General features: G+C 40.0%; 1 protein-coding gene across 1 annotated transcript in view; it reads left to right on the forward strand.

The window, feature by feature from the left end:
- The first annotated feature begins 281 nt into the window (after positions 1-281).
- Positions 282-14,649, forward strand: part of CLINT1 (clathrin interactor 1) — a 95,509-nt gene continuing 81,141 nt past the window's right edge. The window contains exon 1 of the mRNA XM_060240235.1: positions 282-533. Coding sequence (XP_060096218.1) covers positions 493-533 — 41 coding nt within the window. The 5' untranslated portion in view covers positions 282-492. The remainder of the gene's footprint in view (positions 534-14,649) is intronic.

Here is a 14,649-nt window from a genome sequence, read left to right on the forward strand (position 1 = left end):
AACCGAGTCAGCGCCTGCACGCTTTTAGTAAAATCAATTAAGCTCAGCCTAAGACCTTGCTTTACAAATAAATAAATAAAAGCAACCCAAAAAACTTCAACTCCCAGCAAACAATGCAGTAGAGAAAAGGTTCAAGGTGGCCCTTAACCGTATGCTTTGGCCACGCTGCCAAAGTAGAAGGGAAGACTACATCTCCCAATATACTATGCGATCGAACACTTTTCTCGCTAACAAGGCCTGTTCCAGAAGAGTTGCGGATAGACTTCTTGTCCCAGCAGGCCTTGCGGCCATACGCTACCGGTTTCCGGAGGCAGAGCCGAGTTTCTTTCTGTGCTGTTGGGGAAACTGAGGAGGTGGCGAGGCAAGACGGGGCCTGGCGGTGCCGTGGCAGAAGCGCGTTTAGTTGAGTTCTTGGAGGGGGAGACTGAGGCAGCACTAGGGGCTTAGACCGAGAGGGAATCTCTCGGCGCCTCCGCCGCCACCACGGCCGCGATGCTCAATATGTGGAAAGTCAGGGAGCTGGTGGACAAGGCGTGAGTATTATGGGGGGTGTTGGGAGGGGGGGGGGGAATCTGGGTGCCTGTCTGCCTCCTCCTCGTCTCTCTCCCTGAACTCCTACTACAGTCTTCTTCCTTCCCACCCTGCCTCGTGCCTAATCGTTTCCCTACGTCCCACTCCCAAAATACTCCCCCTCTATTATCCTCCTCCACACCACTGTAACTGTTGACTTAGCCACCTTTTGTGATTCTTTCCTTTACTGCACCATGCCAACTTACCAAGAAACCCTCGTCCTTTTTTCCCTTATCGTAGACAAAGTTGGTAGCCTTTTCTCCTGCAGGCTCCTAGTTCCTCTTCCCCCATTACAGATTGTGATCCTGGTTGAAACTTCTTATGTTTCACATGCTGTAATTGAGTCGCATGGTATCTCCTGCCCTTATTATTTATTTCTTGTGGTACTTTAGCTTCTGGCTTTGTTTACTCTCTTCTTTTTCTACTCCCCATTTCAATAACAGTGACTACTCTGTGATAGTACTTCAAGGCTTTTGACTTGTCTGCATGTACACCCATCTGTTTTCTTGATAGCTGCCTCCTGCTGATTTGTAACTTTTCTCCAACTCTCACTCTTTTCTGCCTAATTTAATTTTGCTGTTCTCTTCCTCCTCTCTTGCCCAAGTATGTATATACAGCCATTAGTTGTAAATTATAGGTTGACTGTGCTCTTGCTCTTGACTGTGCTCTTGCTGACACAACCTCAGGGCTGCTGTCTCCATGTTGGCCTTTCTACAACAAGTGATCTTGATGGAAAGGCCTAGGATTCATTGCAGTACACCTCAGGCCTCTACAGCCAAGGCCGCCCTATCATTTCAGGGCTAAGTCTTTGGTGGAGTACATAAGAAGAACTTTGTGCAGGAAGTAAAGCAACTTAATACCTTGGGAGGGAAACCTCTATGTCATAGCTATGGTCGTGAGCCAATAGTATCTCTGTAGATAAAGTTTTCTGTTACTAACAACTCATACAGAAAAAAAACGTGTGGGATGGGCAAACATCTTGCACCACCCTTGTTTCTGGAGAAAGAGAAGTCTTTCTTACCTGAAACCACAGCTCTTTTGAAATGTCAGACTTGTTTTTCACAGCATGATATTTTTCCTGTGATTCTCAAGCGCAATCACTTTCAGGAGTCTGAGTTTGCCACCAGTTCTAGAAATGGCAAAAACTTGAAACATTGACCCTGCCACCAGTCCCTTGCATTATCAAGGGCATTCTCTTCTGTGTCTTACTGTAAAGTAAGAAGTACAGCTGACATTTAAAAGCCTTTGGGGAAAAGGGCTTTTTGCTGTTGTTGAGCAAGGCTTTTTACTTTTTGCAAATGATGGTTGGGCTTTGGAAGGGGAAAACTAACTTCACTCTTAATAAGAGTGATGTAAGTTAAATACCATCTTCAGGCTGGCAACATTCACTCAACTAAAAGCCACTAAAGGGTCAAGACTTAAAGAGGCCATCCTGTGCTTTGATGCATTGGCATTCCACAGTGTTTTAATAATTGAAGTTATCTACACTTATGTGATGATTTCAGGCAGTTGTGCTGGAGCAAGAAATGCAATGAAACCTGTAGTCTTGAGCAGTAACTTTTGTTCATTATTTATTTATTTTATACAATTTATGTCCTGCCCTCCCTGCGAGAGCAGGCTCAGGGTGGCTTACACATCCATGTACATCCATGGAACATAAAACAACATTTAAAATACAAAAGATACAGAAAACATAAAACTGTTTCAGGTGCTTTAAATTTTCTAGTTGTTATTTCAGCTGGATGTTCTATGGGAAGATCGAACTTAGGTTCATGTTCAAGGTGGCCCATTTGTTTCGGGGTCTGCTGCAGCCTGTGATCTTAATTTGCATTACCAGGCCATTAAGACTGAATGCAAATTACCATTAAGACTGAATGCGAAAGTTAGTGGGAAACTGTGGAACCAGATATTAGAAGGTGATGATGATATTGGATTTATACCCCACCCTACATTCTCAGAGTCTCAGCACAGTTTACAATCTCCTTTACCTTCCCCTCCCCCAACGACATCCTATGAGGTAGGTGGGGCTGAGAGAGCTCTCCCAGAAGCTGCCCTTTCAGCTCTGAGATAGCTGTGGCAGACCCAAGGCCATTCTGGTTAACTTCATATGTTAGCTTTAAAAAAATTATTTTCCTGGTTGTATCAAGCTCAGTTTTCAACCAACATATATTCAACTTCATAGCTTCCTTGAATCAAGGAGAAGCAGGAGGAAATTGAATTTATAGCCCACCCTTCATTCAGAGTCTCAGAGTGGCTTACAATCTCCTTCCCTTCCTCTTCCCACAAACGAACACCCTGTAAAGTAGGTGAGGTTGAGCTCTTTGAGAACTGCTTTGAGAGAATAGTGACTGACCCAGAGTCACCCAGTAATTGCATGTGGAGAAGTGGGGAATCAAACCAGATTACAGTCCACCACTCTTAACTACTACACCAAGCTGGCGCTCTCTATATAATAATATGTAGGAGCAAATAGTACAAGGTCAGCGTATGTCTAGAAATAAGCAAGTTTTTTCAGGCCAAGACTTAAGCATATGCATGCAAGTTGTGTTCATACACTTTCAACTAAGCTCATTTTTCACAGGAAGAATGTGTATATTCTGTATATTATTCCTGTAGGGTCTTCTATATATACCAGTATCACTCTAGTCATTGCAAACTATGTAATAATAATTTATTTTATCATATTTATATCCCATCCTTCCCTAACTTGCTTTGAGATGATTCTACAAGTGGTTACTTACCATTCCTTGTGTGTAATAGTTCCCAGCAAATACAAATGTTTTTTGCAACTTAGTGCTTGGTTAGCATCCTATTGTGTTCAACATTGTATGTAAACAGTTTATCCCAACTAACTTTCAGGCTCTGGCAATTACTTAAAGTGCTTCACATTAGCAGGTGCCACTAAAAGCATGGATCAGATCATCCTAGGTTGGCATTGTAGTTTAGGAAATAGCGGATGCATCCTTTGGTATTTTTGGTACTTGCTACTTTATTTTGCCTTGACATGGATGGCTCAGTGTAGCCTGATCTCATCAGATCTCAGAAGCTAAGCAGGGTTAGTATTTGGATGAAAAGTCAGCCCTCAATGCAAGCAAAATCATCATAGTCTAGGATTGCTGTGCTGAGGTAGGCAGCAGCAAACTGCTTTTGTTCGAGCCTTGCTGTAAAAACCCTATGGCATTGCCATAAGCTGGCTCAGACTTGATGGCATGTTCCACCACCATTTTACTTTATAGTGGTAGATTTATAAAATATTATTTCTATTATGCTTTATAATTGCGAAATAATATTTTCACCAGTTTTTAATATGGAAATATTAAATTGTAATATTTCACCAGTTTTTAATATGGAAATATTAAATTGTAATATTTCACCAGTTTTTAATATGGAAATATTAAATTGTAATATTTCACCAGTTTTTAATATGGAAATATTAAATTGTAATATTTCACCAGTTTTTAATCTGTAATTTCTGTTCTAACTGTGCAGAGTAAAAAAGGCTTATTCTTTGTGGGTGCAGCCTTATTGATATTAACTTGGCAGTGAGTTTCATTAAACTCATTAAGACTGACTTATGAGAACTTGTGTTCAGGGTCAGGCATTAAAAAAATCCACTGTGTTGTATGTTGTACCTTTCACAGGATGGAAAGTGGTTTGGGGCTGCAGTCCACTAGCTTATATAGCTTTGTTGCTGTATATAGACAAGAGGATTTTACATCTTTCATTGTTTCTCTGCTGTTTCTAATGGAGGAGATTTCATAGAGTGGAGTTTAGAAATAATTCATTATGTAAAATACCAATGCCAGATACCACAAGGGCTATGCAAGAATTGCTTGAGTGTGTGGATTTAGAATGAGGTACTGTCTGTCTAATGATATGCAGTTGCCACTTGCAGCCCTGTGATTTGAATGTACTTGTCTTTTGGGGCTAAATTACCATCTATGAAGTTAATTTTAAACTTCAACATTAGAACAAATATAACCTTTGATTTCATGAGCTTAGAGCTGTCCTTAAATAGGTGCAATTTCAAAGCTGTAATTTAGAATAAAACCTTTATTTCTAGCCAGAGAGTTTTAGTCCCATGATACCTTAAGCATTGCTATCCTAGCTCATCAAGAAATATCTAGTTGTTGCATGCTGTGAAGAAGGTTGATTCATGTGGCATCTCTGTTCTGAATCCTTTGTTGTGTAGATATCCTGATAAATTCTTATGTATGTCTATTGGCTTTCTACCTCTCCAATTCAGAAGATTTTTATTGTGTTTAGTATTTTGTAAAGTTTGTATTTAGAATTTTCTGGTTTTGAGCCAGATACTCAGTTGCTTTGGTTTCCCCTTTTATTTATTGATTTGATAAGTTCCCACTCAATTATATTTTGGCTGCCTGAGTTTGGTGGTATTCAGTCTCTGCAGTAGCTTTAATGACATAGAACAGGGGTGGCCAAGGATAGCTCCCCAGATGTTTTTTTTGCCTACAACTCCCATCAGCCCCAGCCAGCATGGCCAGTGGCTGGGGCTGATGGGAGTTGTAGGCAAAAAACATCTGGAGAGCTACCGTTGGCTACCCCTGACATAGAATCATAGAATCACAGAGTTGGAAGGGGGCCATACAGGTCAACCTCAAGCTCAATGCAGAGTCAGCCTAGAACAAGGGTGGCCAAACTTGCTTAATGTAAGGGCCACATAGAATAAACATCAAATGTTTGAGAGCTGCAAGACATGAACAAATATTATACGCACATCTTTATTAAAACTCTTAATATTTTCTTTGCACAGAAAGATAAAATTTATATGTATGCACTTTACAACACAACCATCTCAAAAAGAAACTTAAAAAAAACTCTGACAATGAGACCAGCATAGGGAAAGGTTAGGGAATTATTTTTTTGCACCAGTGGGAGAAGGAAACACACATGTACCATATAAATCACTGACCACTGTTTACATTGTTATGCATCTTTCTTTGCCTTGACACCAAGGTTATTAAATGCAGTCTCTACAAGAACTATGAAACTAAGGGGGAACCCTGTGCAGCTCTCTTTAATTCCATTTTCCCTTCCAGTGGCTACTTTTACTCTTGCACTCTCTTTCCGTGCTTTAGGTTCTTGATGACCTCTGTGGTGGAGGAGAAGAGTTCGCAAGCTTGTCTATTTCTCCCTCCTTCCCCACTTCACATACGGTGGAAATAGTAACCTATCGGTCAGCGCTCAGAGGTTGACTGAGGTCCTCCTGATGCTAAACATGCATACTTGAGAATAAGCCAGCATTAAGTTCCTGCTCAACCTCCGGGACCACACAGTATGTGTGAAAGAGTTGCATGTGGCTCCCAAGCTGCAGTTTGGCCACTCCTAGCCTAGAATATCCCTGATCAGTGTTTGTCCAGCAGCTGCTTAAAGACTGCCAGTGAGAGCTCACCACTGCCCTAAGTAGCTGAGTTCAGTGTTGAGCAACTCTTACTGTAAAAAAGTTTTTCCTAATAGCCAGCTGGTATCTTCCTGCCCTTAATTTAAACCCATTATTGTGAGTCCTCTCCTCAGCTGTCAACAGGAACAGCTCCCTGCCCTCCTCTAAGTAACAGCCCTTCAGATACTTAAAGAGAACAATCATGTTCCCCCTCAAAACCCTCTTCTCCAGACTGAACATTCCCAAGTCCCTCAGCATTTCTTTATAGGGCTTGGTTTCATGACCCTTGATCATCCTCATCACTCTCCTGTGCACCCATTCCATCCTGACCACATCCTCTTGAAGCGAGGCCTCCAGAACTGCATACAATACTCCTAGTGTGGCCTGATCAAGGCAGTGTGCAGTGGAACTATGACACCTTGCAGTTTGGATGTTGTGCCTCTGTTGATACACCCAAGATCACATTAGCCTTTTTTGTCACTGCACTACACTGGCTGCTCATATTTAACTTACAGTCCATCTGTACTCCAGGATCTTGTTTACACACACTGCTAACCAGAAGTGTATCCCCCATCCAGTATGTGTGTTCCTCATTTTTGTTACCCAGATGTAGAACTTTGCACTTGTCCATATTAAATTTCATCTTGTTCACATCTGCTCACTTTTCCAATGTGTTCGGATCTCATTGAATTCTATATCTTCTGGTGTGTTCACTACTCCTCCCAATTTGGTGTCATCTGCAAATTTAATGATTATCCCCTCCACACCCTCATCCAGATCATTTATAAAAATATTGAAAATGGGGTGAGTGTGCAAAATTTAGTTTGTGAAATATTCTTCCATTGGTCGTTCAAATATAAGTTACACTAGGCACAAAAATGAGAAACTGAAAATAAAAATAAGTTAATAACAGCTTGTGACCACATTCAGCCATCTGTAATATCTTTGATGGAGGTAGTTTTTCAAAATTCAGAGAAGAAATGTTGACTGTATGCATATAGATGAGCCAATGTAAGCTTTAAAATATATAGCCTTGGTGAGTTAATTAGTGTGATTAAAGAGAAGTTCTTTTGGGAACCAGGAGGTCAGTTAGTTACTTTTGTCACTGTCTGATTTTTAAGTGTTTCCTCTCTTACAATGAAACCTGGTACTGCAACTCAGTTCAAAAAACTGTGTTTCCTTATTAAAATATTTCTATCCCCCCATCAATAATGGTGGAAAGGTGAATACTATCTGAGTGTGGTCTGTTGTGACACGTTTTCTCAAAAAGTGAGAAGTTCAAAACATGATTAGAAATAATCCAGTTGAAGAGAGTTGGAGATGTACATTGTGTAAGTGGTGGGGGTGAAGGAGGGACAGGGCAGTGCAATAAGAATGTCATGTGCCAGTACAATGTAGCTGCATCAGGTTCACAGAACTGGCTCATTTGTCGGTTGCTTTGGACCACATACAGTTTGCTACAAAATATTAGTCAAATAGGGTTACACTGTAGTACTTGGTTCTGCTGACTGAACACCCCCCCCCCCCAAAAAAAAAATAGTATTTCTCTTTCTGTGTCAGCATGTTGTAGTGATTAGTGTCAGATTCTGGGAAATCCTGGTTCGGATCTTGACACTGATGTGGAACTTTGCAAGGTGATTTTGGGCTAGTCATTCAGCCTATTTTACCTCGCATGACTGTTGTGAAGATAAAATGGAAAAGCAGATAACAATGTTATAATCTACTTTGGGTTTCCATTGTGAAAAAAAGCAGTGCATAAATCTCTAAAGTAAAACGTAAAGAAAAATATACATAAGTGACCAAGAGACATGTGTTCCAGATTGGGGGGTGACAAAAGAGAATCAGCATACAGGTGTCGCATCCAGCCATTGATCCAAATGTCTGACAACTTGTCAACGCAGTAGGTACCAGTGTAGAACTTCATCTTGTCTGACACCAGTTATTTCCCCTCTACACTTCATGTGCCAGTAGCTGTGTGCAAAGAACCCTATGGTTGTAATAACTTATTGATCAAATCTTCCCTTGGTGGGAAGTTTGAATGAACACCTCACTTGCTGATTGGCCTAAAAAAGAACTTCCTGCTCTTAAGGGACCCTTTGAATTATAAGTCAGCAAGAAGCAAGCTTTTGTCATTCTTGCCAAATCTGATGCCTGCTGTGGGAAAAGCAGTCCATATCTAAGGAAGGAAATATCTGATACTTTGTAACTATTAAGTTGGAAGAACCTGAAATGATCCTATTTTGTGTTTTGTATTATATAATTTTATCCCTTTGTTTTACCTAATTGCTTATTTTGGGTACATATTGAATAAAACTTTAACTATGTACTCTGATTTCTGAGGAACTATCTAAATTACTTTCCTCATGTGCTTGCTGCTTTATGCTCAGTCTGCCAGGCTAAGGAAAGAGAAGAGGTTAGATGGAATCCTTACACACTCATGCAAGTGATGGTCAAGACAATTTTTGGGTGGTCTAAAGTAGCTCATTAGTAGTCTTAAAATTGATAAATAGTGGCAGGGAGCTACTAAAGCTGCTGGGGTCCCCATGTAAAATTGCCTGTGTGCATGCTAGGAGGATCCAGAATAACTACAACTAATTTTCATAATACTGGAAGGCAGAGGTTGGGAAATAGTTTTGGTCATTTGTAGTGCTATCCCAAGGAGAATTTACACTTTTAAGGCTTAGAAATGTATAACTCTGCTTCAGATGGTCGTGCAGTGGCGGGAATCGAGTGTATAGTGAACTCTTTGTGGCCATTGTATCAAAACTTGCTAGTATCAGATGTCCTGTTTCTGATGATAATGGTTGAAAAGGAAAAGATGCAAAAGGATGGAAACAGGTACTCTTCTGAAATTTTAATTTTTGAACACAAGCAATGTAATTACCCATTATGAAGTAGATACATAAAAACAATTTGAAAAGGAATAGTTGACCCCTCATCCCCATTTTCTTCCGAGGTCTGAGTTGGAAATAGAAAAACCATTTGAGAAAATCCCTCATATGTTCTATAATAAGTGAAATACTTACTAAAACTGTTTTAGAATATGCTACCCAATGCATTTGTAATGTTGCACATCTAGGTACAAATTCTTTGGTAGTAATTGACAGGATTGCTACTGTAGTTGACTGTGCAAAGTGCACTATTAGGTGTTGATGTTGGCAAAATACTTGCTAATGACAAACACAGTTTTTTTTAAAAAATGGAGCAAGAGTTTGGTGGAGTCTTTCAAGCACATTCCTGCTGTAATGGAGGGGGCTTCTCAGTTATCTCAGATTTCTCCATTTTATGTATCACTTGAAAGAAGCTGATGGATATTTGAAAATGCAAACACATGAACTAACAAACACATGTAAGCATTTGAAAGCTAATACAAATCTTTCTTACCAGGAAACTGAGTGTAAGAGTTCAGAATAACTGACTGCTTTAGACTCTGATTAGAGAAATAAGCTTGTGGTATGCTTGTACTTAAAGGATATATTTACAGGGATTGAACAATATAAATAAATGTAGGCTCAGGATAGCTTATTTTGTCTACAGTTACCATGACATTTGCTATGGATGACGATACACCACTGAATTTCCATGTTATAAAATTGAACCAAACTGTTAATTATTTCTGTGCCTTAGTTACAATACAGGGATGTTTATTTAACCTTCTGGATAAGTTCTTCACAGGGTTCTTTAATTTTACTTTGTATTGGTTTTATTGCTGCTAACATAAGCAGGGCCGGCCCTGCCACTAGGCAAACTAGGTGATTGCCTAGGGCTCTGGCCTTCTGGAGTTGCCGAATTGGTGGTTCCTATGTGACTCAGTGACATTATCAGTGCAGGGGGGTGGGGTGCCAGATGTTAGCCTTACTTAGCGTGTCAGGACACCCAGGGCCGGCCCTGAACATAAGCAGTTTTGAGGGGTGGAGCATTCTACTATGAGCATTGTAGAAAAGGAAACATAATTCTCCACTGCTGGTGAATTAACTTTTTACTGAAGAGCAATGGCGGTGACATTGCTGCATTGTTTAGTGCTTTTAAAATGGTGTCTTTGGGTGTGAGATGACATTTGCTGGAATCTGGACTTAGTCATGTCCACTTAGGTCTCCAGCAGTGTAAAAAAGAGGGAGGGAAGCAGTGACATGTCTATATGGATACTTACAGTTAAGCTAGATGGCTCATATAAATATACCTCCATCCAAGAGTTTGTCCCAAGTAGCATGTTTCCTAAGGCTGCTGTTCCTGGGAGCTAAATGAGGTATTCAGCAGCAAGGGGAATATACCTCTCCATTAGGTAGCTGAGATTGTAGTCCCAGGTTGTTGCACTAAACCCTAATCATTGGTGTGTGCTTAGTAAAACAATTAAATTAGTGTCAGATTACTTTGAGCTTTTGGCGTAATTAGTGCTGCTTTTACAGTTTCTGTCTAAAAATAAAAGCAAGTACACCTTGAACCTATCACTGAAATGAGAATTTGTGGTTTGAATATTGGGGTTTTTTTAAAAAAAAATGTAAGTATTTAACAGTTTTTTTCTTAGGCTACATTAAACTTTGTCTCTGAAATTATATTTAGAAAATGTACATGCTACCATTCCAGGCATGAGGGGGCATCTTGTCATAATTTGAATTTATATATGTGTGTTCCTTTAATTGTTAGTAAGTTGCAGTAGAGAAAGGGTGTGTGTGAGGTGATTGGCTGGTGGCTGAGGGAGTGTTCGTGCAGCTAAAAAGCATGTGTGGAGAGACAGAGAGAGAGAGAGAAGTGAGTTAGCAGTTTATTTTTTTATTTACGTTATATCCCGCCCATTCTGTACAGACTCAAGGCGGCTAACAGCATAAAATAGACAGTATACAAAAACAATATTAAAACAATCAGATAAATTACAATGTTGCTGCTTCAGGCGGGTCATGTAATATTTTCTTTCTCATGAGCACAGATCCTAGGCAATTAGTAATAAAAGCAGTATAGATCCAGATGTGGTGGCAGCCCTCTCCCATTAGATGTTATATGCCATCCGAAACTGTTCAGTCTTGCAGGCCCTGCAGAACTGCGATAAATCCCACAGGGCCCTGATGTCTTCTGGAAGGGTGTTCCAAAGTATTGGGGCCGCAACCGAGTAGGCTCTTGCTCTGGTGGAGTGAACTCTCAGCAGAGTGACAGCAGTTAACTGTTGTGGTCATTCAGCAGTCTACCGAGTCTGAGAAGCATCTTCTTATTAGAGTCCCACACTAGTGCTGTCAAAGCCATTAAGATTCTAGAGAAGAAAAGTAGAATACTATAAAGGACATATTAGGGGCTGGATAAAGAGCCAAACCCTAATATTGTTAGAGCATTATAGGAGTGAGAGACAAAAGCTGTCAAATAATTGAGTTAGGAAGAGAAAGGAGGGAGGAGTGTGTAAAGTAAAGAATGATATCTCAGTCAGAAGTTAGTACTATTCACTGAAAAATTAAGTTATAAACATCTTGAAACTAATACGCTTATTGTACAAATAAAGTTATATTTTGTTTATATTAAGATGGAGTCCTGTGGTATTAAATTATAGAAGTCTTGAAAACATTGTGAAAGCAACGTCACCCCAGAGTCGAAAACGACTGGTGCTTGCCCAGGGGACCTTTCCTATCCTCAGGCCTTAGAGCCTGAACATAAGTCAACACTGATGCAGCAGCTAAAAAGGCAAATGCAGTTTTGGGCTGTAACAACAGAAATATAGTGTCCAGATCACACAAAATAATGGTATCACTTTACTCTGCTCTGGTTAGACCTCACCTAGAGTATTGTGTTCAGTTTTGGGTGCCACAATCTAAGAAGGATATAGACAATGTGGAAGGTGTCCAGTGGAGGGACACCTTCCTGAGAGAATGGTTCTTCAGTGGAACAGGCTTCCTCAGGAGGTGGTGGGCTCCTCCTTTGGAGGTTTTCAAACAGGCTAGATCAGGGGTGGCCAAAATGTGGCTTGGGAGCCACATGTGGCTCTTTCACACATATTGTGTGGCTCTCAAAGCCCCCACCACCCTGTTGCTCTGCTTGGAGAGGGCAAATGGAATTAGCACCTGGAAACCTGTATAATACTTGATTAATTGGAATGTTTTAAAGTTAATGTGATTTTAAACTCTGTATAATTTTTATGAAATGTTGTTAGTCGCTCTGAGCCCGCCTCGGCGGGGAGGGCGGGATATAAATAAAATTTTATTATTATTATTATTTCTCTCTTTAAATCACTTCTCCAAACCAAGCCAACCGGCGGCTTGTAGAATGTATTTAAATTTAAAGTTGCTTTTTTCCACATCTCCATCCCCCATCTATTTTCCTCCCTTCCCTCCCTCCCTCCTTCCTGCGTTGCAGCTCTCAACATCTGATGTTCATATCTTGTGGCTTTCAAATATCCAATGTTTATTCTATGTGACTCTTGTGTTAAGTTTGGTCATTGGACAGCAATGCTGATTCTGTGAATTCAGAGGGCGGTGTTAAGCAAACTGCTCTCCAAATAGGATTTTGGTGAATTTAGAGTGGAGGGCAATCTGCCTTTTAGCGAGATCAGAAAACCTGTTTATACAGAAGATGTCTGCTTTGGAACTCACCCAATAACGGGACAATGTAATATAATATAAAAGGATTTATTATGAAATAAAGACAAGCATACAAGAGTATAAAATCACACAATCTATATACAGTCCTTTTTGAAAATAAGATAGAAATAGACAGGGGTACATCAAAGGATTGACAAACAGGGTAATAATTACCTATCGTAGTCTTCAAGGAAGGCTCCAATGGCAACAAAAAGGGGATGGACCCTCAACTGATCTGGAATCGGGGGCGTATCTAACAGGTATTTGTGAGATTTCTGCATTTTGTGTGGGGTTGGACTAGATGACCCTGGGGTTCCCTTCCAACTCTGATTCTATATACAAAGCTCAATTTAAACACAGGTTTGCCATAACTGAGCCCTAAAATTTAATTTCAGTGTTAGGATTTAGGTCAGGGTGCCGTGAAATAATAATAAAGGTGCAGAGACCTTTACGTGCATCTAGTATCTTTCCCTTCTCTGAAAACCCTCACTAGTGTGATACATGCATGGACAGGAGGGTAATGATTTCCAAGAAAGTCTGTGATTTCTATGGAGACCTTGAGTTTTTTGGGCAGGCAGTGTTTAAATATGTACGCATGCCAATACTCTAAAGTGTGGAGTCTTGTGAGCAAAAATTCCATTTTGTGAGCTAACTTGTATGTAAGTTGTGAGCTGCTGCACAAATTAGTTGGCTCTGGGGCCATTTTTCCTGAGCTAAGAGAAAAATGTGTGAGCTGGAGGCTCACACTAAGTCATCTTAGAGGGAACACTGCTGCATGCACATATCTCCTATCTAGACTGTGGCTACATAAGTTATAAGTGAAAAAAATTCTCTTCGCACAGGTAAATCATTCAGTATTGGTGAGCATGCTGGAAGCTTAAGTGCTTGAGTTGCAGCTATGTTAATAATTAAAGGGCAGTCAGTGCCACCTCTGTGCCTTCTCATTTAAGTTCTGTGTTATAATTTCTGTACCTGCCTTATCTCCACTGGTTTTTCCAGCAGCAGAAGTAGTATGGTCATATGACAGCTGCATATGCCCAATCTCTTAGTCTTGAAGGGCCAGTTGATAGATAGCGATATTAACTGTATGTTATTTAAGAAAGAAGTAGTTGCTGCTTAGCTGTTATCTGCTGATTGTTTATCACAGTTTAAAAGGGTTGGAAGAAAGAGCACCAGGAGTTTGGTGAGTGAAGCAGGAGGTACAAGGAAGATGCAGTCTGCCACCAATTTGCCTTGCCAAATATTGTTGGCTTTAAGAGCCACCCCTGAAATTTAGGAACCAGACTTATTTTTTAACCTTCAGTGTTTTAAAATTTAATGCCCATGCTTTTGTAATTATGACTACCACAAAGCCTAATCCTAAACCCTTCACCGTTGCTTGGCATTTCTTTTTTTTTTTTTTTGGTTAAAGTTATAACAAAAGCATTGCACTGTATAAATAAATATGGGATAGCTCTGGTTGTTATCACTATGAAAAGTTAAGCTTTATCCATCACCTCACTAAGCTTTCTACTTCTACTGAGAATCACCAAGAGGCACTTAAATAAATGACTGATTAAAATGTTGGGCATCACAGTGAAACATGTGGCTATTGGGCTGCCTTTAGCTTGGGAGGTTGTATGTTACACATAGATATAGAAGCATTCATGGAATAATAATATCTGAAGTTGAAGACATGGCATGGCATTAAGTTTAACATTATGGTTTAACATTCCTGAGCCAGGTAACTAATGCTGCTAGATTGCATGGCCTTCTCCTTTGCATTATAAGACCTTGTGCATATGAATAAGGTATGTAGCCGTAATGAATTACTGGTCTAGCTCTGCAGCAAACCTTATAAATTTTAATTGAGGTTTCTTTTCTTTAGTGAATGCCTTGTACAAACACTTAATCTGGAGAAATAGTTTTAATTTCAAATGAATATTGTTAGCTGAGTTGAAAGTGCAACTTGGATTACAGAATCAGTGAAAAGCAACACCGCTTAAGTTTTGATTAATTGAAACATTGTAGTTTAAATTCCTTTGTTCACTTTCCAAGATGATGTTAAAGGGAAGTACTATTTTCCTCTGGTCCTTTACTGGAGGGTGAAACTGAGGTACGAAGATACAGTTTTTCATGGTA

The sequence above is a fragment of the Heteronotia binoei genome, chromosome 5 (genome assembly GCF_032191835.1).
Source record: "Heteronotia binoei isolate CCM8104 ecotype False Entrance Well chromosome 5, APGP_CSIRO_Hbin_v1, whole genome shotgun sequence".
Classification (NCBI taxonomy): domain Eukaryota; kingdom Metazoa; phylum Chordata; class Lepidosauria; order Squamata; family Gekkonidae; genus Heteronotia; species Heteronotia binoei.